The sequence below is a fragment of the Dioscorea cayenensis genome, chromosome 19 (genome assembly GCF_009730915.1).
Source record: "Dioscorea cayenensis subsp. rotundata cultivar TDr96_F1 chromosome 19, TDr96_F1_v2_PseudoChromosome.rev07_lg8_w22 25.fasta, whole genome shotgun sequence".
In the NCBI taxonomy this organism is placed as follows: Eukaryota; Viridiplantae; Streptophyta; class Magnoliopsida; order Dioscoreales; family Dioscoreaceae; genus Dioscorea; species Dioscorea cayenensis.
In genome coordinates, this window is record NC_052489.1 from 30,944,793 (window position 1) to 30,967,039 (window position 22,247).

General features: G+C 36.1%; 5 protein-coding genes across 10 annotated transcripts; 2 read left to right on the forward strand and 3 right to left on the reverse strand.

Annotated features, from left to right (window-relative positions):
• Positions 1–300: 300 nt before the first annotated feature.
• Positions 301–5,100, forward strand: LOC120283742 (shaggy-related protein kinase alpha-like). The gene is made up of 13 exons (XM_039290469.1): positions 301–463; positions 1,248–1,444; positions 1,540–1,632; positions 1,753–1,812; positions 2,259–2,531; positions 3,226–3,300; positions 3,621–3,677; positions 3,759–3,899; positions 4,012–4,062; positions 4,158–4,253; positions 4,333–4,416; positions 4,521–4,623; positions 4,722–5,100. The coding sequence occupies exons 2-13, from the start codon at positions 1,331–1,333 to the stop codon at positions 4,802–4,804; spliced, it is 1,230 nt and encodes a 409-aa protein (XP_039146403.1). The 5' UTR covers positions 301–463; positions 1,248–1,330; the 3' UTR covers positions 4,805–5,100.
• Positions 5,101–5,221: 121 nt separating this feature from the next.
• LOC120283743 (pyrrolidone-carboxylate peptidase-like) lies at positions 5,222–7,849 on the reverse strand. The gene is made up of 5 exons (XM_039290471.1): positions 7,697–7,849; positions 6,756–7,051; positions 5,931–6,035; positions 5,770–5,817; positions 5,222–5,646 (listed from the first exon to the last, which is right to left on the reverse strand). Exons 2-5 carry the CDS (start codon positions 7,020–7,022, stop codon positions 5,407–5,409), a joined length of 660 nt encoding a protein of 219 aa, XP_039146405.1. The 5' UTR covers positions 7,023–7,051; positions 7,697–7,849; the 3' UTR covers positions 5,222–5,406.
• A 508-nt stretch (positions 7,850–8,357) lies between these two features.
• On the forward strand, positions 8,358–10,633 carry LOC120283799. 2 transcript variants are annotated; one of them, XM_039290539.1, is made up of 5 exons: positions 8,358–8,512; positions 8,656–8,741; positions 8,840–8,884; positions 10,221–10,318; positions 10,406–10,633. In XM_039290539.1, the coding sequence occupies exons 2-5, from the start codon at positions 8,688–8,690 to the stop codon at positions 10,482–10,484; spliced, it is 276 nt and encodes a 91-aa protein (XP_039146473.1). In that variant the 5' UTR covers positions 8,358–8,512; positions 8,656–8,687; the 3' UTR covers positions 10,485–10,633. The 2 variants fall into 2 exon arrangements, with proteins under 2 accessions (XP_039146473.1, XP_039146474.1); XM_039290540.1 differs by having other exon boundaries at positions 8,662–8,741.
• A 371-nt stretch (positions 10,634–11,004) lies between these two features.
• Positions 11,005–16,801, reverse strand: LOC120283849 (probable inactive DNA (cytosine-5)-methyltransferase DRM3). 4 transcript variants are annotated; one of them, XM_039290616.1, is made up of 10 exons: positions 16,714–16,801; positions 16,059–16,150; positions 15,872–15,970; positions 15,044–15,112; positions 13,921–14,034; positions 13,491–13,590; positions 12,637–12,698; positions 12,157–12,259; positions 11,611–11,684; positions 11,005–11,396 (listed from the first exon to the last, which is right to left on the reverse strand). In XM_039290616.1, exons 2-10 carry the CDS (start codon positions 16,059–16,061, stop codon positions 11,334–11,336), a joined length of 687 nt encoding a protein of 228 aa, XP_039146550.1. In that variant the 5' UTR covers positions 16,062–16,150; positions 16,714–16,801; the 3' UTR covers positions 11,005–11,333. The 4 variants fall into 4 exon arrangements, with proteins under 4 accessions (XP_039146550.1, XP_039146551.1, XP_039146549.1 ...); XM_039290617.1 differs by having other exon boundaries at positions 12,153–12,259; positions 12,637–12,749; XM_039290615.1 differs by having other exon boundaries at positions 11,007–11,396; positions 12,637–12,749; positions 16,059–16,143.
• Positions 16,802–17,218: 417 nt separating this feature from the next.
• LOC120249671 (YTH domain-containing protein ECT4) lies at positions 17,219–21,928 on the reverse strand. 2 transcript variants are annotated; one of them, XM_039258260.1, is made up of 8 exons: positions 21,764–21,928; positions 21,203–21,260; positions 20,865–21,015; positions 20,666–20,736; positions 20,068–20,574; positions 19,199–19,753; positions 18,887–19,099; positions 17,219–18,381 (listed from the first exon to the last, which is right to left on the reverse strand). In XM_039258260.1, the coding sequence occupies exons 1-8, from the start codon at positions 21,805–21,807 to the stop codon at positions 17,587–17,589; spliced, it is 2,394 nt and encodes a 797-aa protein (XP_039114194.1). In that variant the 5' UTR covers positions 21,808–21,928; the 3' UTR covers positions 17,219–17,586. The 2 variants fall into 2 exon arrangements, with proteins under 2 accessions (XP_039114194.1, XP_039114195.1); XM_039258261.1 differs by having other exon boundaries at positions 21,203–21,266; positions 21,693–21,897.
• Positions 21,929–22,247: the final 319 nt, after the last annotated feature.

Genomic DNA, 22,247 nt, shown 5'->3' on the forward strand with positions numbered 1-22,247 from the left:
TGTAGGAAAGAAGACAAGTTCATGAGTTATCATTCTGATGGAATTAGCCATGGGTTTAAAAAAAAAAACAAATAATTAATCCACGTCAGCAATAAGACAAAATTAACTTCAAAATCAAGGCGGGCATAGCCAATGGCCTGCCCAGTCAACCTGGGGGACTATATGAATAATATTATTACCACAAGTACTTTGGTTTTCAACCTTGTCCAGTTACCGTTTGACGTGGCATTTTTTTATTGGCGGTTTTAGATTTAGTCGGTTTTCTGGTCTGTAGAAAAAGGTCGTGAAGAGCAGCTGTTCTCTGGCTCGAGCTTCGACTGGTCATCACTACTTCCACTCCTGCTGCTCGTCAGACGACCTCCTATTTTTCGCGTTGAAACCCTAGGGCGAAGAGATCGGGGTTTGGGTTTCGATTCCTCAGTGCCGATCGGATATCGCGCCATGCTCCGTCCGCTTGGATCTGGTGAGGGTTTCGCTGTGATCCATCTCTTTTCCTGTTGCTGTTTTTCCCTCTTTTTTTTTAGTTGATTTCTTGTTCGGAGTTTTTTTTGTGGGATTTTATGCTGAAGAACAAGAGGATGAAAGTTGAATGTTCAGGTTTTTAACCTGTTTTCCAAGGTATTTGATTGGTTTTCTTGAGGATTAATCTGTGTTAGAAGCTGGGTGTTGGCTGAGTTGTATGGTGTTTTGAGGATTGTTAGTGAACTGATTGAGAAAATTGGATTTTTAGTTGATGTCATTCTATTTCTCAAAGCCCAAAGTTGTTTGGTGTTGTCTAGATCTCGTCGGGTTCTTGATTTGGGTCTCTATTGCAGAGCACGGTTAATGGTTTATGCCCTTGTGGATTCTAGCACTGATCTCTCGTTTTGCTGCTTGTTCAGTGCTTTTTGCTCTAACTACACCCCCTTTTTAGTGTTTCAATCCAACCAAAGATGCTGACTTTTTTCATATTTCTGCGTGGTGATGCGGGAACTTATAGGAACTTCGTGTCATTTGAAATCCTTATGGAAAGTCATTTATCCACAAATTAGGTTAAGTTTTGGATTTTGTGGGAGTGGACACTTTCTGATGGTGTTTTATTGATCTATTTCTCAATATGATATCAAAGTTTGATCATTGTTGTGTGTTTCCCTTTGTTTAACTATAGTAAGCTATATTTGTTTGTTCTGCCAAATATATTCCACAAAAATTCAATAGCTTCTTTGTGCTTTTACTGTTCTAATGGATGCTATTATTTTCTGTAACAGTCAAAGGAGCAGGTTCATTTAGCCAAAGTGCTTAAAAAAGTGTATCAAAGCTAAGGCATTTGGAGACTTTGAATTTGCATGCGATGGCTTCAGAAGGATTGGCGCCATCATTGGGCTTGAGAACAACCAGTGGTAGCAGTATCACTGTGGAGAAATTGCCAGAGGAAATGAATGATATGAAAATAAAAGATGATAAAGTAATTTGCAATCTGAACTTTAGCTTCTGATCTTCATTATGCAGCTCAAATGTTTAGACTAGCTTTCTATTGTTGTTGTTTTGTAAAAACTATAGGAAGTGGAAGCAACAGTTGTTGATGGAAATGGGACGGAGACAGGGCATATAATAGTGACAACTATTGGTGGCAAAAATGGACAACCGAAGCAGGTAATTGCAGTTGGCATTTAGATTTTATTCACTTTTTTTTCCTTTTTTTTTAAAAAAAATCTAGCTATTGCAAGTTCAAATAGCATTCTGTACTATAATACTCATCTATGCTTCAAGCAGACTATCAGCTACATGGCTGAGCGTGTTGTGGGTCATGGATCATTTGGAATAGTGTTCCAGGTATGTTTTCCAGTGTTTAAACTTAAATGTAGTTTATGCTTTGAAGTTCATAAAATTGTCTAACTGCATGCACTTGTATCTTTGGATGATCAAATTACTACGGATGCTCTTTGGAAAGGTCTGCCTTTTCTATAAAAAGACAGCAAGGTCACTGCTGTCTACCATCGTGTTGAAAACAGTAGGTCTCTTGATAGCACCACATACCTTGAAGTCTCCTATTTCAGGGGCCAGTAATGAATGCCAACGTGCCATCGACCATGATGGTTGAAATAGTGCTCTTGCTGTTTCAGTTGATATAGCCTACCTGTTCCCCATGGGCCATGCTCATATTATCATGTTTGTGTGGATGCATCCTTCATGATGCTATACACATCACTTAGGGTTGTGCCTATACTATAGTTTATTTAATTAGTCATATGACATATCTAATTGTTTTGGATTTGCAGGCAAAATGCCTTGAGACAGGTGAGACTGTTGCTATAAAGAAGGTTCTTCAGGACAAAAGATATAAAAACCGTGAGCTGCAAACTATGCGCATTCTTGACCATCCAAATGTTGTGTCTTTGAAGCATTGCTTCTTTTCAACAACTGATAAGGATGAACTGTATTTAAACTTGGTTTTGGAATATGTGCCTGAGACTGCTCATCGTGTTATAAAACACTATAACAAGATGAACCAACGAATGCCAATGATCTATGTGAAACTTTATAGCTACCAGGTAAGAGCAAGCTACTTTTTTTCTGTTAATTCTTCCATGATTGATGTGTAATCTATATTTGGAAGATGTTATCCTGGATGCTAGATTTGTACAATTAAATTTCTACTTTTCTATAAAAAAGGATGCTAAATTCTCTGCTTCAATATTCAGATCATAGCTGCCAATATCCTCATTGTTTTTTTTTGTGGTGGAGGGTGGGAGAGAGGTAGGAGTTGGCAAGCTGCTTTTATATCTGAGTAGTGAATAGTGATTTGTGGTCCCTTAGTTCCAAGATATAGTAGAGTTATGGGTTTATATCTGGATTTACACACTTATGCAGCTTGGTTTTGTAAAATTTCTGATGATTAGCGTCTGAATTAGAAATCATGTATGGTGTACCAATGACTCTGGTTAGTCCATCATGAAAAATTCCAGGCACAGCCATTTTTGCTACAGGTCAAGTTGATGGCTGCTTTAGAAAAATAACTAGTTCTTGCCCAGCCCAAATCAAAGTGGAGACTTGTATTAATTTGGCCAATGTTAAGCTAGTTTTTGGGTCAAGGCCCCATTTGCAACTTTAACTAGCTTTCCAATCTATATTTGGGTGGGTGGGTAAGAGCAGGGGCGGTGGTGAGGGAGGATAGATACTCTGGCATAGCTAACATGAAATATTCTTCTTGTATACTAATGTTAATCTTGTTCAAAATTTTGGCAGATTTTTAGAGCATTGGCATATATTCATGGCAGCATTGGAGTGTGTCACAGAGATATCAAGCCGCAGAATCTTCTGGTATATTTACTCATCATATAGAGTCATTTTACTTTCGATATATATTCAGATGAATGTCAAATGATGATCAGAGCATACTGTTTACTGAAATTAAGTAAAAGAGAAAAGTGATGAAATGAAATTGCATTTTTTTCTCTTTAAAATGACTGAATGTTGGAAGTTTTATCCAAACTCTCTGCTTTTAAGAACATGGCTGGATGGTATATTATTTGGTGATTGTTATCATATGAGTGAAAGCTACATGTGTTCTTTTCTGTCCTAATCAGTGGTTACCCATAGATTAGTTCTCCAGTTGAAAGGGATACTCTCTGTTATAACAGGTTAACCCTCATACTCATCAGCTGAAACTATGCGATTTCGGCAGTGCAAAAGTCTTGGTATGCTTTTTTCCATCTTTAGTTCAAAGCAAAATTATTTTACTGAGTCATATGGGCTAAATTATTTTGACACACAAATAGGTCAAAGGGGAGCCAAATATATCATACATCTGTTCTAGATATTATAGAGCTCCTGAGCTTATATTTGGAGCCACTGAATATACGACTGCAATCGACATCTGGTCTGCTGGATGTGTCCTTGCTGAACTACTGCTGGGTCAGGTAAGCCTTGGCATTGAACATTACCATCCTAATAAGCCACTTGTATCTTAATATAATGAAGTTTTGATTAGATAAAAATATCGGATTTTAAGCTTTCTTTTATTTTAAACAGCCACTTTTTCCTGGTGAAAGTGGAGTAGACCAACTTGTTGAAATTATTAAGGTGAAGTTCTTGGTCTAAATTTTTGTCTTTGTTGTTATTTGGTTTTAACTATTGCAGCCTTGTTGTCATTCTTGGCTCACACTCATATTTCACAGGTTTTGGGTACACCAACAAGGGAAGAAATCAAATGCATGAATCCCAACTACACAGAATTTAAATTCCCCCAGATAAAAGCTCACCCATGGCACAAGGTTTGATAACTAGCTTCCTCTTGTCTTACCTAAAGTTTATGCAATATATATCACTCTAATTTCTAATTGCGTATCTCAGATCTTCCCGAAAAGAACACCACCTGAAGCTGTGGATCTTGTCTCAAGGCTTCTTCAATATTCCCCTAACCTTAGAAGCACTGCTGTGAGTGTTATTTAAGAAAGAACCTAGCAGTTATGAATTTGCAGAAAAAATAGTGCCTCTCCTCACTTTATGCCCTCATTTACTTTAATTCGTATGCTTCGCAGTTGGAGACATTAACCCATCCATTCTTCGACGAGCTTCGAGATCCAAACACCCGTCTACCAAATGGGCGTGCCCTTCCTCCTCTTTTTAACTTCAAACCTCATGGTAAATCATCTAACTTGTGTTCTTCTTTTCATTATCTTGGGTATTCCATTCTTTAGGAAATTAATAGTTTTCTGTTCTCGATGAATTGAAATGGGCAGAGTTGAAGGGGGTGCCTATGGAGACTTTAGTGAAGCTGATCCCAGAGCATGCACGGAAGCAATTCTCCTTCTTGGGCCTGTAATTCTCAAACGTTCAGGTAGTGTTAGCTTGTGAATGTTAACACTATCTTCCCCTCAACTGCTAAAATTAAGTGATCCTGTTGTGAAACCTCAGCTTTTGTTTGTCTGGAGATTATTGCCATGAGACCCTGCACTTCTGTAAATCAGTTTCAAAAAACATTTGCTTTATCTTGACACTTCATTGTGTTATTGCAATTCCTGTTTCCAACCGCAAACTTATGTCTAAAATTATACACTGAATGTTCATTCGCCATTTGTTATTTGCTCAACAATATCGAGTTCAATTATGATCTTCAAATGTCTTGATGTATTATTATGTGTCATCTGCATTCTGTAAAATTAGAAACTCTTGCAATATGAATGGATGGATAATTGAAGAGATAAGAACCAGCAAGACAAGCAGTGGTAGAACTCAAGAGTTATTAAAGCAATACATTCGTTTATTCGCCTTAAGTCTGAACATACAGGAAGATAGATCATAGGTTCAATAATTTAACCAGTTTTCTGTTTTCATTTCTTTGGTGCCTTTGCTTGCACCATGCACTGACTACACTTCCCAAAACACACACCAGTTTTTAAAAAAACTCATACACAAAGACAAGTTCTAATGCAAGGAAGCAAGAATCTCCAAGAGGGAGGCAGCAAACTTCAGCTGTGTTTCCTCATTGATTGTATAGAAGAGGGGAACATGTACAAAAAGAGACTTGATCCTTTGTTGTTCTGCGAAACGGAGAGAATGATAGTACACATAGTTACATACAAATCGACCAGCATCATCCGAACGTGCCACATCGTACCCCATTGCAGCCGAATCCTTGACAATGTCATTCACAGGAAGAACGGTCTGCGCATCAATTACAAGGATATTGGGTGTTTCAAAATAGAGGAAGTTTAAAGAGATAGCGAGAAAAAATATAGCAAATAAGTTATTGTTTTGCAAGTGATTCAGAAAAGCATTAATTAGTACCTTTCGAGTTTGCGAAATATCTCCGTCGGAAGGGATGATTGGGATTTTCTACAAGCAAAGAAGAAAATAGACAGGGAAACTGAGTTTATGTAGAATTCCACAGCTAGACAAGATTACATGTTTAGATCATATCCACAAACTTCATTGCTTATAAAAAAAACCTGTGGTTTCCATCCTAGTTCATCCTCACATCGAAATGTGGCTTCATTGACAGCTTGACTCTCAATGGCGAATCTTTTTGAACCACTATTTACTCCAAAATGAAGCTGTGGTGTAACATATCAACATCAGAGTGAGAGAAAAAATATTTATATATATATATATATATGAAGCGATAAATTGTTAAATAATCAGGTCACTCGGTTTTTTGGCTAAAAGAAATATTTCATCTCGAGTGTGTTAAAGAAGATAATTTATCACACTTTTAATTCATATAAACAAAATAGGTAAACAACATTAAAGCTCTGAAAGGTGATACAATCCACCAAACATACATACCAAGCACCTTGAATCATTAGAACTCAACATTTTTGCTTGAGTTTCTTTGAGTTGTTCTTACATGCCATATGAACGTTGCTAGTAGCCAGGATACTGAATAATCACATTATGGTTAAAAACTGCTCATATTTCTAACTTTCGCAAAAAAACACACTGACCTTAACTCCCGTAAGTGTAGGCCGATGAATATAAATTATCAAATGCCTTCAATATTTGATAAAAGGAAAGTGGGTCTGATTACGCCCATTCCTAATCCTAAATAGAAAGTAACAACATAGGGATCCATATGTAAACATAGTATCTATTGACATACACTCAAATGACCCCTTCCTCATGATAAGAACATACATAGCCCTATTCCAGTTTGGTCCGGTATAAAATGAACTTATAATAATCTGATGATCGAGTTGATTCCAAAGAAATCTATCACATGAACTTCACAGACACGCGTATTATGCCAAGAACAAAGAAATAGATCAGCAACTCACCCAAATAACTTGTCTTGAACCCGAAGGTTCATTGTCTTGGCTTGTAATTGCAGCTTCAAGAATTTCATAAAGAGTTGTAAGTGCTCCTTCTCCGGCGGTCTCAAGAACATTGCAGCTCCCAAGCACAAGGCCTTTGGGTAAACCCTTCTTCTCCATATACTCTTTCAGATTTCGGACAATTATTTCGGTTGGGTTGTCTGAGACACCATGGAATTTCTTAAACCCGGTAACATGGACTGTCACAACTTGAGGCCCTTCTGAACCCATTTACAGATAATCTTGTGCAAACCTCAGACCTTTTGATTGTATACATCATCAACCCAAACACAAACATCCAACATTAGCAGAAATTTCAGAAAAGATTAGTCTTACAAAAGTAGAAATCAAAACAGAAAAAGAAGAACCATGTTTTAATATCACAGACAACATAAACTTATCAGAAATTCATGGAAAGATGGATCTTCAAACATGCAGAAATAAATAAAAAATATAAAAAATAAAGAGAAAAAAAAATGGGGGACAAGTCTATATGTTCAGATATCACAGACAACTGGAACCAAAATAATTGAGAATTGATTACAGAAACCATATTCTAATCAATGAACCATGGTTTATCCAATTTTTTCATTAAAAAAAAAAATCTGAGCATAAAACATCACTCAACAAGGATTCACACAAAACACAGTTGAATATTTCAAGAAAGAAATTAGAAATCAAATAAGACTAGATCTTAATTTAATAATACTCAGCATCCTGCAATCACACACACACACACAGATATATATATATATATATATATATATATATATATATATTCTTCAAATTAAAAAGAATAAAAAGAAGACAAAGAATACAGGATTGAAGAACTTCTAAGCCAAAAACCCAATTGACAATTGGAAAAAAAGCATCATAAACATAAAAGAGATCATTAAAATTCTCACCTTCCAAGAATTACTGGAAAAGGTGAATCTTTTCCACAAGAATTAGCCTTTTGAGATGATAATTAGAAAAAAGATATCAGAAATGGGAAGGAAAATGATACATAGAGGTTGAGAAAGCATGGACACTCTCAAACAACAAGAGGATGACTAAGAAGGGTTGTAGTGGGTCCCAGTCAGAGAGCATAAGCATTGCAATATTAATTAATATTTTTATTAATAAATAAATAAATAACCTTGAAAAATCATGAGTTATATTTTTATTTCCTATTTTTTGAAATAAGAAATTTGTGGAATATTCAAATCTAATTTTGTTGAAAAGTGACAAAAATTTGAATATATAATTAGAATAGTCGGTTAGGCTAGAATTATTATTGTTGTGTTCCATGGTTGGGTGGACCAAGATGGATCTCACATCAATAAGAATTTTAAATTTTTTTAATATATATATATATATTTGAATAATTGGAACATTTTTAATGGCTCACACCAGCCCTTTTATGCTTAAATAATTTTCTAATCATAATGCCTTGTCCTTTTATAAAAAATCATTTATTCATCACCCAAAAAATTTATTTTTTATATAAAGAAATTCCCAAAAATAATTTAGATAAGAAATATATAAAATAAAATAAAATATAGCCGATTAAGCTCGGATGGGGCACGTGTTACGCACGTGCTCTCTTCACTAGCAGGTAGAGCGGCTATATCTCGCCGGCGAGGGATCACTGTTTCTCTTCTCACGATCTCCGCCGTCGTCTTCATCGCCGCCGCCGCCTTCACCACCACCGAGATCGTGATTCCTTTCGTCCTTTCGTGGTGATTTTTCACTACTTGATCCAATCTTTCGATTTCTATTTTTGCATTTGTTGTAGTTTCTAGTTTTGATGAGTGTAAAGATTGAACTTTTTCTTCTTTTTTTGAACTGATTTGATGATGAATCTTTCCAATGGTGCTTTTAGTAATAGATTAGGAAAGATTGGAATTGAAGGAGATGCCTTCGCTTCAGACCGCGCTGCCCCCTGAACTCGCTGATAATGTCATTAGGGTTTGTGAATTTGCTTCCTGTTTTTGCTTTTCTCCTTCTCATATATATCATTCTTGCATGATTTGTTTGATTTGTTTGAATTTTTGATTTATTTGCAGTTATATAGGGAGTGTTTGCGAAGAGCTAAATTTATAGGGCATCAGGTATGCTTACTTTTTCTGTGTGATTAGATTGAAAATTGATGCTTAAAGTTGGGAAAAAAAAAATTGAATTTTTTATCATTCTATTGATCTTGGAATTGTTATTTATTTATTTATTTTTGGTTTGTGGATGTAACTAGGGGTACTTCATGTTGGTTTTCTTCCTGCTTAGCTCTAAATTTTGGTTCTCATTTGCTAGAAATCATCAACTTATATTTATTGGATTGAGATAGTGAACATTACATGGGGGTGCATTTAGTGAACTAATAGTTCTAGTGATTCTCATAAATGCATTTAGTTTTTAGAATTATTTGATATACATGCAAATGAAGAAGATGTGCCTGAACAAAGCTTGGAGTAAATGTAAATGCAAACGAAAGGAGAGGTGTGGATTCTAGACTTATGATAGAGTGTTGATATTCCAAATCAGCATTCATGGTGTGTATGTGAAACAAGGAAGGTTTTGAAAAATATTTGTTATATGGTAAAGATATTCCGGTGTGATTGATTCCTTCGTTTCACTGATTAAGAACTAATCAGATGTGGTAACTTGGAGAATTAGTTCGTCAGCTAAGACTCGCAATGGAGTCGTATTTAGGGATCAATACACTCACAGTTTGAATTTTCCTGACAAGTATATTTTTATGTTAAGTGAAAAATCCATCTGATTATTATAGCTAAACTAGTTAAGTGAACTTTCCATCTGACACTCAATAAAAATGTATGATTATTTTGGTGTAGTTATAGAGGGTTGTATCTCTTGGCACAAAGTACTGGATTCTTGAAATTTTGTGAACATTAAAATTAAGAAACAGAAACTTTAAGCTGGATTTGTTGAGGAACACACTTCATGTTTGTATAAAAGGTTGGGGAAGAGATAGAGGTATGCTTCAGATAGCATGGATGGTTGATGTTATCAGAAGATGGCTGTATCACATGTGATTTTTAATTTTCCATGATTTTGATGTGGACCTGCCGAGATTTGGCATATTCATTATATTGAATGTCTGCTGTCTATGACCCATCATTCAACAATGCTGTCTATTTTGGAATTTGTCACTGCACTTGTAAATGATGTTTGCCATTGACCAATTCAGCTTGAAATTGATGTATCAGAAGAAGACACGTTAGTATGCAAAGTCTTGTTCATATTTGAAGCACATGATTATATCCTGAAAATTCAAAATTTAAACCACAGTGCTATATCATAAGCCTGAAGAATGTCATATTCATACAAAGTTTTATGTACTAGAGCCAAACATTGTTTTAATTATCTACTTTTTTGTCTGGTACATTTCTAAACAGTCATCTTTCTTTTCTTTTTTTAATTTTTTTGCAGCAACACAACACTGCACTTGTTGTCGACATGGTGAGACAGCAATTCAAGAAACATATGCATGAAACTGATCCTGAAAAGATTCAGAAATTGAAAGATGAGTAAGTTGTCTTCTTATCTATCCCCATCTCTTGTGATATTTAATCATTTCAAATCAGTTGAGCATCTCCTATTATTGTAATATGCAGTGCTGCAAGGGGTCTTATAAATCATATTCTCTATGAGTCAGAGAAGATGACCGGTCGCAAATTTTCCAATCCCCATTGATTATGAAATTGTATCAAGCTACTACTTTGGAATGTGAATTGGATGTCACCTATCCTCTTTCCAGAATCACCTTTTGTTGTGGTGGTTTGGTTCTGGTAAACCATTTGGTTGCAATGTTATTTTTAGCTCCAATGTTCTGTTTGTGCACATGTTGATCGCTGTTGTTTGTTGCAGTCAATCTTGAGACGTAATAAATATGAACATGGTAATAAGCACATAAAATTTACATGAGAAATCATGAGGAAAAACCCTTTTGAAATTATGGGTAAAATTATTTTTGCTGAAATAAAACCACAGTGCATCTCTGTTGGTATTGTTGGGCAAAATTAAAAATATGTCATGATTATTCTTGATGCGAGATCGGCGTGTAGACTTTATTAATTTGAAGACTTTTATTGAAAAATAAAAATAAAATATCTTGAAGGCCAAAAGATTTCAACTTTTGATTCTGAACATCTTTATTGTTTTAATTGATAGTCTGTCTTAAGAAAATGATTAGAACTTTATGGATTGCTGCGCATAATAGTTGATTAACTTCATTATCTTGCAATATAAATATAACACAAGAAAAAAAAAAATGAATAGTACTCTTCATGTATGACTAACAAGGAAGATTAGATTGTAGACATTAGAAAATCAAACAATGCTTGCCCTTTTTAGTAATGTTTCTTCAGAAAACCTGTTACTGACAGCCTATGGAGGATGTTCAAGCTCTATTCAGCAGAGAAATAGTGAAATGTAATTTCCAAACTGATACTTAGCATTCACTGCATTTTCATGACCAATTCTTTAATAGCTTAGATATTCAAGATTTGATTGATGGTTTTAGATGTTCCTCTATTTCAGTAGTTAAATTCTCGGCATGTTTCCGTCTTGCTGACTGACACTGCTACATCGACTTGTTAGCAGATCCTGCAAACACAGAGTGTATATGCATATGTCCATGAATCAAATAATAAGATTGATATTCATGTTCCAGCACCTACTATTGCTATATGCTGCATCTGCATGAAATGAAATGTTCAAGGTGATAATGTTCCATGTTTGTCGACATAAAGGGTATTTAGATGTAATAGTCGAATTAATTCACTGAAAGGAGTTATAGCCAAGAAAAAGACAGGCTTACCTCCTCTCCAGTTCCAGAGGCAATTCGGTTCGCAAATATTGAATCAGCAAGCTCCCAGATGGGAACCTCTGGACCTGAAAATAAGGCACAGAATATTCTATTACCACAACAGTGTACAGCTTCTGTAGTTGATGCTAGTGAACACTATAAAACTTAAACAACTGCAGTTGATGAAAGCAGTAACCAGTAACACATCTTCTAATGGCTTGTTTGGCACTACTGTAACTCTTTATCCCATTTTTATTAACTTTATATATCTATACTGTCTGCCTCTAAACAAGAAAGAGTCCCTGCACTGGATCTTAATCACTGTTAAGATCTATATATTTCTTGAAACCGTGCTCAATTCGATTTGGCATCCATGATCAAGCAATGATTAAAAGAATTCACTAACAAGAGTTTTGTACGTAGGGCCAAAGCTTATTTCAAAGGATGCTGGCTTGACTTCTCTTATGATGTCCGATTGGTCAGATGTAATGCAGGTGTAATGAATTTGCAGCAGATAAAAAAGCTAATTGCCAATGCATGGGGGAGAAATCTACTTGCCCAGATTATCAATTGCTGAAAAGATTTCATCCTCTGAGAAACCCATATCAAGTAGGCTGGCAGTCTTGTCCATTTTTCCCAGCAATGTCTCCTCAGTGTTTCCCTAGACAATTTAGTGGCTGATTAGAATTTAACACAATTTGAACCTCCTTGATGTTATTTGAGCTAAAAATAAAAACATAGAATGAATTCAGAATGACACATGGTTCAAATGTAATGCAATTGTCTCTTTAGTATTTCCCTGGAATATTTAATAATTGATTAATTAACACAGTTCGAACCTTCTTGATATTATTCGATAAAAAGATAAAACGATGAATGAAATGCTGTGCACAACCATGCAAAATGGTTATGTAATGCCAGCACAAAGGGTGGGTGAAAGTTGAACATACAACAAAACATTTGTTTTAGCATTTCTCTTATTGAATCAGAAGCAACAATGCAAAAAAGAAAGAAAAGAAAAGAAAAACAACATCGAACCTCATTCTTTTTATCTTTAGAACCATTTGAACCAGTTATATCCTTTTCAATTGAGCTCCTTGCTGTTAAAGAAAGGATGAAATCAACAAGCTCTGTCAGAGGAGCACCTTCCCCTGAAAGGCAACAAAATTCAATGATAAAGAGTAAGCTTCATCATCCAACAGCTATTCAAACCTAGATTAACATGCATATGATTGTCTATCTTAACCTCAAATCTCAATCAAAATTTGCACATAACGCCATCTTCATATCCTTGACTTTGGCAAACAAACAAGAAAATATTATCCTTGCGGTGATTCAAAAGTGTTATGTCATTAATTATTCATTTAAGCATTACATGAATCATGATCAAATGCTTGTAAACTTAGCTTTTCATGGCAATCTACTTATCTGAGCTGCATATACACATACGCTAGCCATGGATCAAAATTGGCTTCTGCAGCAATAAAGACTTATGGATTATGAATATCAATAAGGAATTGCCTCGCAAAAGGAAATCATTCATATATATGAAAGATGAGTCTTCCTTAGTCTCTTGTAGCTCTCCAGAAGATTGCCTTTTCCTTTTAAAAGTTGAAAGCAGTACAAAGATATGCCAATAAAATTATCTAATTCCTCTGGTACAACAATAACTATATTAAGTTTTATGAAAAATCTGAAAGTTGCATGAACATTTAAGGAACTATCAGCATACCTCATGTCTCTCCATAAGAAGAGTAATAAATTTTAAGCAATATTTAGAAACTTCAAAATAATAATAAATATAGTGATAGCTATCTGTCATTTAAGTAACACCAAAACAGGAAAAGAAAATACATAAGCAGAAAACTTAAGCACTGGGAAACACGCCATACCAAGCTTATTTATGGCCAAATCAACTAGTTCATCTTGGAACTCCATTGCCAGTAAAAGAAGCCTCTTGTCTGGAGCAGCGTTTGAAGATTCATTAAGGACCTGTGTGACATACATGAAACACTGGGTAACGCAGTAGTGCAAAAGAGAAGAAAAAAGGCAATTAATTCAAAGAAAAGAGGCTGATGCATTTACATATCAATCCCTAAACACTCACACACAGAGAAAGAGAGAGAGAGAGAGAGAGAGAGAGGAATAACATGATACAGACATTTTCATTATCATTAGACATACAAATAGTCAGGACAGTGTAACTTGAATAAGAGGACACAAGCATACCAACAAAATAGCGGTTTGTTAGTAGTAGTCTCCTTTGATTGCTGATAATTCTACATGCAAGTCAATACAGGATCTGAGAACACATAGTATCACCTCATTTTCTTGATTACAGTCCATATCAGACTTGAGCTTTGAATTACTTTCCTCTGACACAGATATAAGGATATCTGGCGATTCTGAACCTTCAAAAATTGACTTCTGTTGAGCCTGAGTTATTGCATACATAATAAATAATTACGTGAACATTTTTTTTTTTCTAACCAGAATAAATTGATGCCCATCATCATTTAAAAAAAAAAGAGCAATTGGAAAAGAAGACACAAAGCAAAACATGCAATTTCTTAGTCCCAAATAGTCTTTCACATGACCCACCATAAATACATTAATTCTACTCAATTTTGGGCAAGTTATTTATGCTTGCTGCTAAATCCTTCACATAGTAAGGATTTGCTGATGATGGCATCAGTCTATTGACTCTGTTAAAAAATGATCATTGATTAGCAGGGCCAAATCACTTTGTGGAGGTAGGCATCAAGTTTTTGCGGTGGTTGAACAATATACCCTCAGCAGCCCATCAAGTGATTGAAAGGCCTAACCTTAGACACTGATGAACAGCTTGGAGCATGATCTCATTCCATAGTATGGCAGTAACATAAATAGATTATGTTGTTACTTTTGCATAGGTTCTCCATTTTATCTCTTCAAGATTTTGGGAATAATAAGACATGTTTCTATCACCATGATGGCTTCTAACAATATCTGTCTCTACACTAAATATGATATAGCTTCACATTTGGGTCGTTGAAACAGCCAAATTTCAACCGCTAGCCTAAGAACACCATTAATTTTTTTGGTGGTAAACTGTGCGAATTAATTGCAAGGCCAAGCCATGCAGACCATGTAGTAGAAGCCAAAGTACCTAAACGGACCAATTCTGACTGGTGGATCACAGCCCCTGAATGGTTAAACAATTTAGCCTTCTTAAAATTTTAACAATTTTAACTTATTATACTTGAATAAACCAAAATTGATAGAAGGGCAGAAGAAGGGCAGCAGAACATCTGCAAAATGATTAATAATCTGGTGGGCCGATAAATATTTAGTTTTATCCAATTCTGAAAGCAGAAAATATATGCCTCAGTATAATGAACAAATTCCTAAACAATCTCCATGAGAAAGTTTTGCACGCTAAAAATATGAAAGAGATGATATCTACCTCTGTATGCCTTGGAGGCTCATAAGATGGCTTTACAGTCACATGCCTGCCAGATACTTCAACTTTGACCTATCCAGCAGAGAAAATATGATACAAGTGCAAATATGTATATCCAGATATAGAGATTTGCGTTTAACAAGAAATAATACCATGTTAGCATTAATGAATGACCATGAATTTGTCCAAGTTAATAAGGATTTTTCAAAGTAATCAGCAAAATTTACAACTTGCAAGTAAGTTGTATTAGAGCAGGATCTAATAAACCAATCCTATTAATAGCAGCTAGTTATCAAAGACTACAGCCATTTTAGACACCTGGTCAGTCCAGAATAAGGTCCAGGTCTAAGAACTTTCAAGAGGATGACCTACTATACTATGGGCTACATCAAGAGTATTTTACCTTTGCATGAACATCCTGATTAAATTAAAAGGTTTTATCTTATTTCTCATAGTATAAAGACAATAAACATGAAAATACCATTCATAGAAGCATATATGCAAATAGTCAAAAACCTCAGCATTCAAACATGCCAAGAGTCCTTAAACCAATGGCGCTGTAAACAAGAACAAGCTTATATGGATCTCTGTCAGATGTTGCCAAAGGGGGTGGTGTGCCAATCTTTTTTTTTTATTAGCTAACTAAACAATCTGAATTATAACTATTAGTAAAAAACCAGTTGCAAGAACATATTTACTGCAGGAGAAACAATCAAAATTCTGGACACATCTCCCAAAAAACTTTTTCAGCAGGAGAACCAATCAAGACTCTGAGCAAGGCTCCAATCAAGAAATGATACATTTGAACTTTGAAAGCAAATAAAAATGTACCCTTTTTGCAGGCACTATTCTGGTCGAAGTCCACACATCTGAATCCTGCTCTATAATCTCAACGTCAGAAGAACTACTTTCCTCTACTTCAATAATAGCCTATAACATCAGAACAACGATTGTGTAAATGAGAAATTGCAAATGCTAATCACTTCAGTAAACATTGAGCAGTGAGTTCATAACGTACCATTTTAGAATAGCGATTTACTAAATATCTGCTTAAAGGGCAGGAACCATATCAAATTATGAACCAAATCAAGAAGGCTGCAGTCCTGCAGACTTAAGAATAAGTCCAATTACCAACAAATTTGTCCAAATTTTTAGTGAAGAAAATATGAACATGCTTCACAATGAACATTCGGTATTCAATTCCAATACCCGATTGGGTTCCTTCAAAGTAGTTTCTCTATATTTCTAAAAAATAAATAAACAAAATAAAACAGAATGATCATTGATGTAAGGTAAACGGAACGGAACTCAAATGAGAAAAATAGAGAGCAGAGGAGGGAAAAAACCAGTAAATCAGAAAAAAAAAAAAACCATCAAGAACAAATTAAGAAGGCACAACAAAAGTTAGAAAAACCAAACCCTGGTATTTAACTGAAAGGAAAGCATCATAAAAGAAAGGAAACAAGTGAAGTTTCAAAAAAGCTACTTCAGATCAGAATATCAGGCAAGATCACCAGAACCGTATACCATGTTCACAAATCAAAACAAGAAACCCCAATAGGAACCAAACAAGAATCCAGATGAACCTCAAAACACAAAATGCAAGGAATGGAAGTGGATCGAACTCCCAGGAGTCACAGACAGATGACGTAAAGAAGCATCCATAAACCTACGTCGGCAGTGAGACGGGAGAAAGAGCTTCGCCGGCCGCAGCTGGGAACCTCAGCCTCAGTGAAGAGGAACGAGGGGTTGACGATGAATGGAAAGAATGTTAACGTTTCAGGTGTTTTATTATTTATATAAGTTAACAGCATAGTACCAGCTTGCCAAAAACAAAAAGGCACTTCTAAAATGACAAGAATATCCTTGCATTCATTTTGAATTCAGTTTTCTTGGGGTTGTTTTTGGAATTTTACAAGAAGCCCGCGTGTTCCTGGGTTCAGTGGCCGTATGTTTTGTCTTTATTAGTGGAATACTGCGCAGTAGCGAAGCCGAATCGTCCATTAAAGATTTGTTTTGTTTTCAAATTATATTAAAAATATAAAAGAAGACATATATATATTTATTGAATTATAAATAGGAAACATAACTAATGCGTCGTTTTAACATTTGAAAGTGCATGCCTGACGATATACAATGCAAAAACGCACAGTAGAAAATACCAAAATAGGGAGAGTTTTGAAAATTGCACACTGTAATCAGCCTCCGCATTAACTTCTATTGTTTTCACAAAGATATCAAGAGATTACAACCTGTGAATCTTAAATACAAATTTTAAGACCAACAAAAAAATACACCCAACACCACTAACATTGAAAAAACAAAAAAATGTAAATCAAGAACTCAACAAAATAAACCTCGGTCAGAACCCGCCCCTAATGCTAACAAGAATTTCCATAACAAAGAACACAAGTACAATTATCCCCTTGGGGGATCCTCTGATAAGATACAAGTGATATGAATGATAGAATATGATAACCTCTCCTTATTTCTGGAGAGGTGCCACAATCCATCCCAGTCGAGAATTGGAATCTCACTCTTGTAATTCAAGATTTTTCAATCAGCGAAGATTGGCCATCCTTGTTAACCTTGATTCGCATTGAGCCTACAGTGACAACATCTTCTGAATAGCTCTCTCTTGGCCCTTGAAGAGATGAATTAGTTTTACCTCCCTCGGGATAAATGGTGATAGAGCCAATCTGAAACACAGATTCCACATCGTTGGTATGTGCTAACTCAGGACTTGTGTCCTCTTTGTCGACTTTTGGATGACATTCTGGAGAAACAGCCTTCTTTGGACCACCAAGTTCATTAGATTTTTTGATAGTTATTGGAGAATTTTTTGTCAGGAAAATAGGTTCTTTTCCATCCGCTTCGTAAAGCTGCTTGGCCGAACCATTCAGAACAGCTTTCTCTTTAACAAAAACACCTGACTGTTTTGCAACCTCTTTCGATGTCTGAACAGCTGTGAGGTCTAATTTTCCAAATTTTTCAGGAAGATGAGCAATGCCATTTTGTTGTTCTGCATTGTTCTGGGTTCCATTTTCTACTGCAACATGGGATTGATATTCATCCAGATGCAAGAGCTCATTAACTGGACCATTAAGTTGATTCTGGGACAATGCTGGCCCACCTAAGTAAGCAGAATCACTGGGCCTGTAGGATTGAGCAGAGGATGCCAATGCAAATGGCTTGCTGTAGCCTCTGCGGGGTAGCCTTGACCTTTCTTCCTCCATAATTTTCTGCCGTTCTTCATAGAACATGAAGTCATCAAGTAAAGAAGTCCCCGGAGAGCTATTTTTGAATATGTGCAGCATACTCAAGCCTGGTAAATATGGCACCTGTAAGTCAGAACAAAAAGTTAGGCATTAAATCCTTCTAATATCATGCATCAAAGGCATTTGCAGAAATTCTAGAAGTTCAACAAAAAAATAAGGTCATAATCTGAAGTTGATTCAAGTCCTGCCGACAAAAACAAAAGGGGACTTTCTTGGAAGAGAGCCAAAAGATTTGCAAAGAAGAAAATCAAGTAATTTGGTATATCAGCAAGATAAGGGGTCAATATTCAAAGAATCTCATTCAAACTTTGGAAATACCAAAACTTAGCTTTTAAGAAAAAAATCATTGACTGTAAAAACACATTGTTGAGAATCTTACAACAGACAAGAGGTAATAAGCAGAGAATAAACATTAAAAAAGGTTATACAGGTGGATGTTGCTTTACTTCACAACAAGGCCTTTGTCTACTTTTATGAATAAGCATGTCTTTCCCAAGGCAAAAAAGACAAATGAATATAAAAGGGTAAGAAATAAAGAACAATAAAGCAAACATCAGAATGTAACTACCTCTTGGGTGTCTCTGCTGCTGGTGACAGGCCTATTTTCATTGTTCTCTAGTATGATGTGCCGTAAACTAGTATTTGGCACATCCTTTATAATGTGCCACTTGATAGGAAAGCTACCGATCCATTTATCTTGCTGCCAAAATTCCATGTCTTTGGAAAAGTCAACCGGACCAACCATCTCTGCAACACCACAGAAATGTCCGCTTGCATTAACCTGCACGGCAAACCAGTGTTTGCTAAGTATCAGATAATCCAAACTGTCAAATTAAATGACTAAATAGGGGGTGATCAAGATATCAAGATGATCACTCACAGAAAAGAAAAGAAAGACAGGGCAATGTCTTGGCTTCCCAGCAGAGATCATCTGCGCTTCATTGTATGCAGAATCAAGCTTTTTGTTTCCATTGGGAGTGCTTGACCAGACGTTATATTTTATGCTTTTATGCACATCATCTTCACTATATGACTTGATGACAAAGAACTTGGCTTCTGAATAATCAAGAGCAAAATCATCTCTATTATACTTGTCTGTCTGAATGACAATGTTACCGTGTGCATCACCAGCACCGACTTTGTTCCTGTATGCTTTGACTGTGATCATTGAAGGCTTCTGAACTTTGGATCTGTTTGTCCTTGGAGCCCGACTTTGATCATACAACATCCTTGTATTTCTATCCCCATTGGTAATAGCACTATTAAATTGGATTCCAGGACCAAACTTGTCTGGTGCATCCCATACATGAGAATTGGATCCAAAACTTCCAATGCCATTACCACTAAGCAAGCTACCTTTGAATGGGTCGTTAACAGATGGAGCTCGATCATTTGAGATGCGATGTGTTGCTTGAATAGAACCAGAACTTCCAGCCTGAGAATGGGTATTCAAACACAAATACCATTAGCAGGTTTTGTGACTCAAATTAACATGATATAATCCACCTAAGATGAGACCACTGTATAGTACATAAAGAAGCAGATGTGAACTTGGAAAATGACACTAAAAGATGTGGCTAATAATGAAGGACTAGGGGGCACCAAAAAAAAACTGTCATGTAAACTGGCAAACATTGCTCCTAATTCTGAACCCTTTATATAGAAAAATTGCAACCCAACAAGAAATGCCTAAGCTGGCAAATGGTTATGTATCAAGCGAGAGGAAAGTATTTAATTTCCGAGAATTACCTGTGGAACCTGATGGTTTCTGCCAGATGTTATAGCTCCGTGAGATGAGGACTGCTTACTGTGCGTCTTGTTGCTCAATAACCCTTCTGCTAGCTTAGACAGGCTTTGAGGTGGGTGAGAAGAAGATTCAAAAGGCAAAGATGTTGGATAGCCTGAACCAAACTTCTGCAAATTAGAATCTGCGCTGGCAGATGATGCACGAGGGGTGTGCTTTAAAGTAGCACTATCAACTCTATTCATAACTGTTGAACCATTGCTTGAAGTCAAATGACCCGAATAACTGTTTGGTGCAATATCTGAATTTGATTGGACAACAACTGGGAAATACGCAGGTGAAGATATGGGTTGCTGATATAAGGAGCCTGTAGCATATTGTTGTGTTCCTATAAATGGGCTGTCATACCCAACAGCACCAGGTATGTAAGGATTGTAAGGATTGTAAGGAGACTGTGCATATTCATAGCTAGGAGAGTAATATACATATGGTGTGCCATCAGTTTGCAAACCCTGGAGCACAACAGAGAGACAGATATCAAGAAAAAGAAAGGTGAAAATATAAGCATTACAATACTATATCAAAGGAAATAGTTAGCCTTACCGACTGGAGATCTTGACCATCTATCCCAAAAAACATATGGTGGTCATCCAGTTCACTAGGTGATTCAAATCCTGCATAATCACATAGAAAGGGATACAATAAGTACACTCCAACTATGTTGATCTTCACACTAAATGGCAACCACATGAATATATATATATATATATATATAAATCACTTGCAGAAGAGGTGTTAATACCTGTACAGTAGTACCCATAATAGTTGGCAGCAGAGGGATAATATAGGCCCTGGTCGAGAAGCACCTCTGGTGCTGTTTCATTACCCATGTAATCAATATCTTCAAGAGGTGGGGTTGATGCAAGCTGTGGGTTCAATCCAGTACCAGGCATCTGAAATCCAGAGAGAAGGACAGTTAGCCATAATGCAGAACTTACAGTAATAGATACAAAGCCAGCACAACAACTCCAATTTCTTATCTATTGTGTGCCTCACAAAGAATTCATTCCACTCCATTTATGCGACAATCAAAACACAAACAGATACACAATAATATGATCAAAACAGACAGGCACGTACCATGTATGTCTCGGTGACTAATCTATCAGAACCATTGTACATCTCCATGCCAGCACTGCTGCAACTAGAAAGCAATGCAGGAAAAGTCATGCTATATCCCTTGAACTAGATCAAAGCTTTCTAAACAACTTAATAAGTAAATAAAACTCTTTATATCATACATACAAAGGAACTCTTTCGCATATATGTATAAAAAAAATAAAAATAAAATAAAAATAAAAAATAAAAACCCATACAAACAATTTGCTGATTCCAAACAATTATCTAATAAGCCGCATAAAAGCAAAAGAAAGCCCTAGCTATGATATTCAGCCACAAATCCAGCACTTTTAACACCAAAAAAAATCAACAGCAAAGGTCAACCAGATCCAATCTACTGAAAACATACAACAAGGCCGAGAAAATCTCGCACAAACGAAGAATTCAAATAAATAAAACCATACGAAATCGACGCACTAGCATTTAAAGACATATAAGATAAGAAAACTACCAGAAAAAAAGGGGAAAATCGTCGAAACCCTAATTCACGCCATGGAAGGGAAAGAGAGGTCGGAGATATACAGATAAGGTGATCTGTCACTGGACACAGCGAACCCCCCAGCCATGGATTCGCTTTGCTTCCGCTTCCGATGTGAATAGAGGCTCCAAAAACCCTAACCCTAGAAAAAACCAAAAACGCTGAGTATTCGAAATCGCGGAGGAGTCGAGGAGACGAGAGATTCGCGATGGTGGTGTTGTTCTTCGGGTCCTCGAACCCAAAAAGTAATATAACCCGCCTGAGAACTTAAATGACGGATTTACCCCTATAAGGCATCTTTATTCACGAAACTACACCGTGGAGGGTACTGGAAGGATGTAGGTGCATCCTCGGGGTTGAGATTTTTAGATTGTAAATAGGGATAGAATGGTCATCTGGGCTGGCATAGTTTGCGCGAATCTTGAGACCGAAATGGATGGCCTGGATCAGGACTCTCTATAAAGAGCTTTTTTGCTGAACTACTTGTGTTTTTCTTTTTCTTTTAATTTGATAATATTTATTTATTTC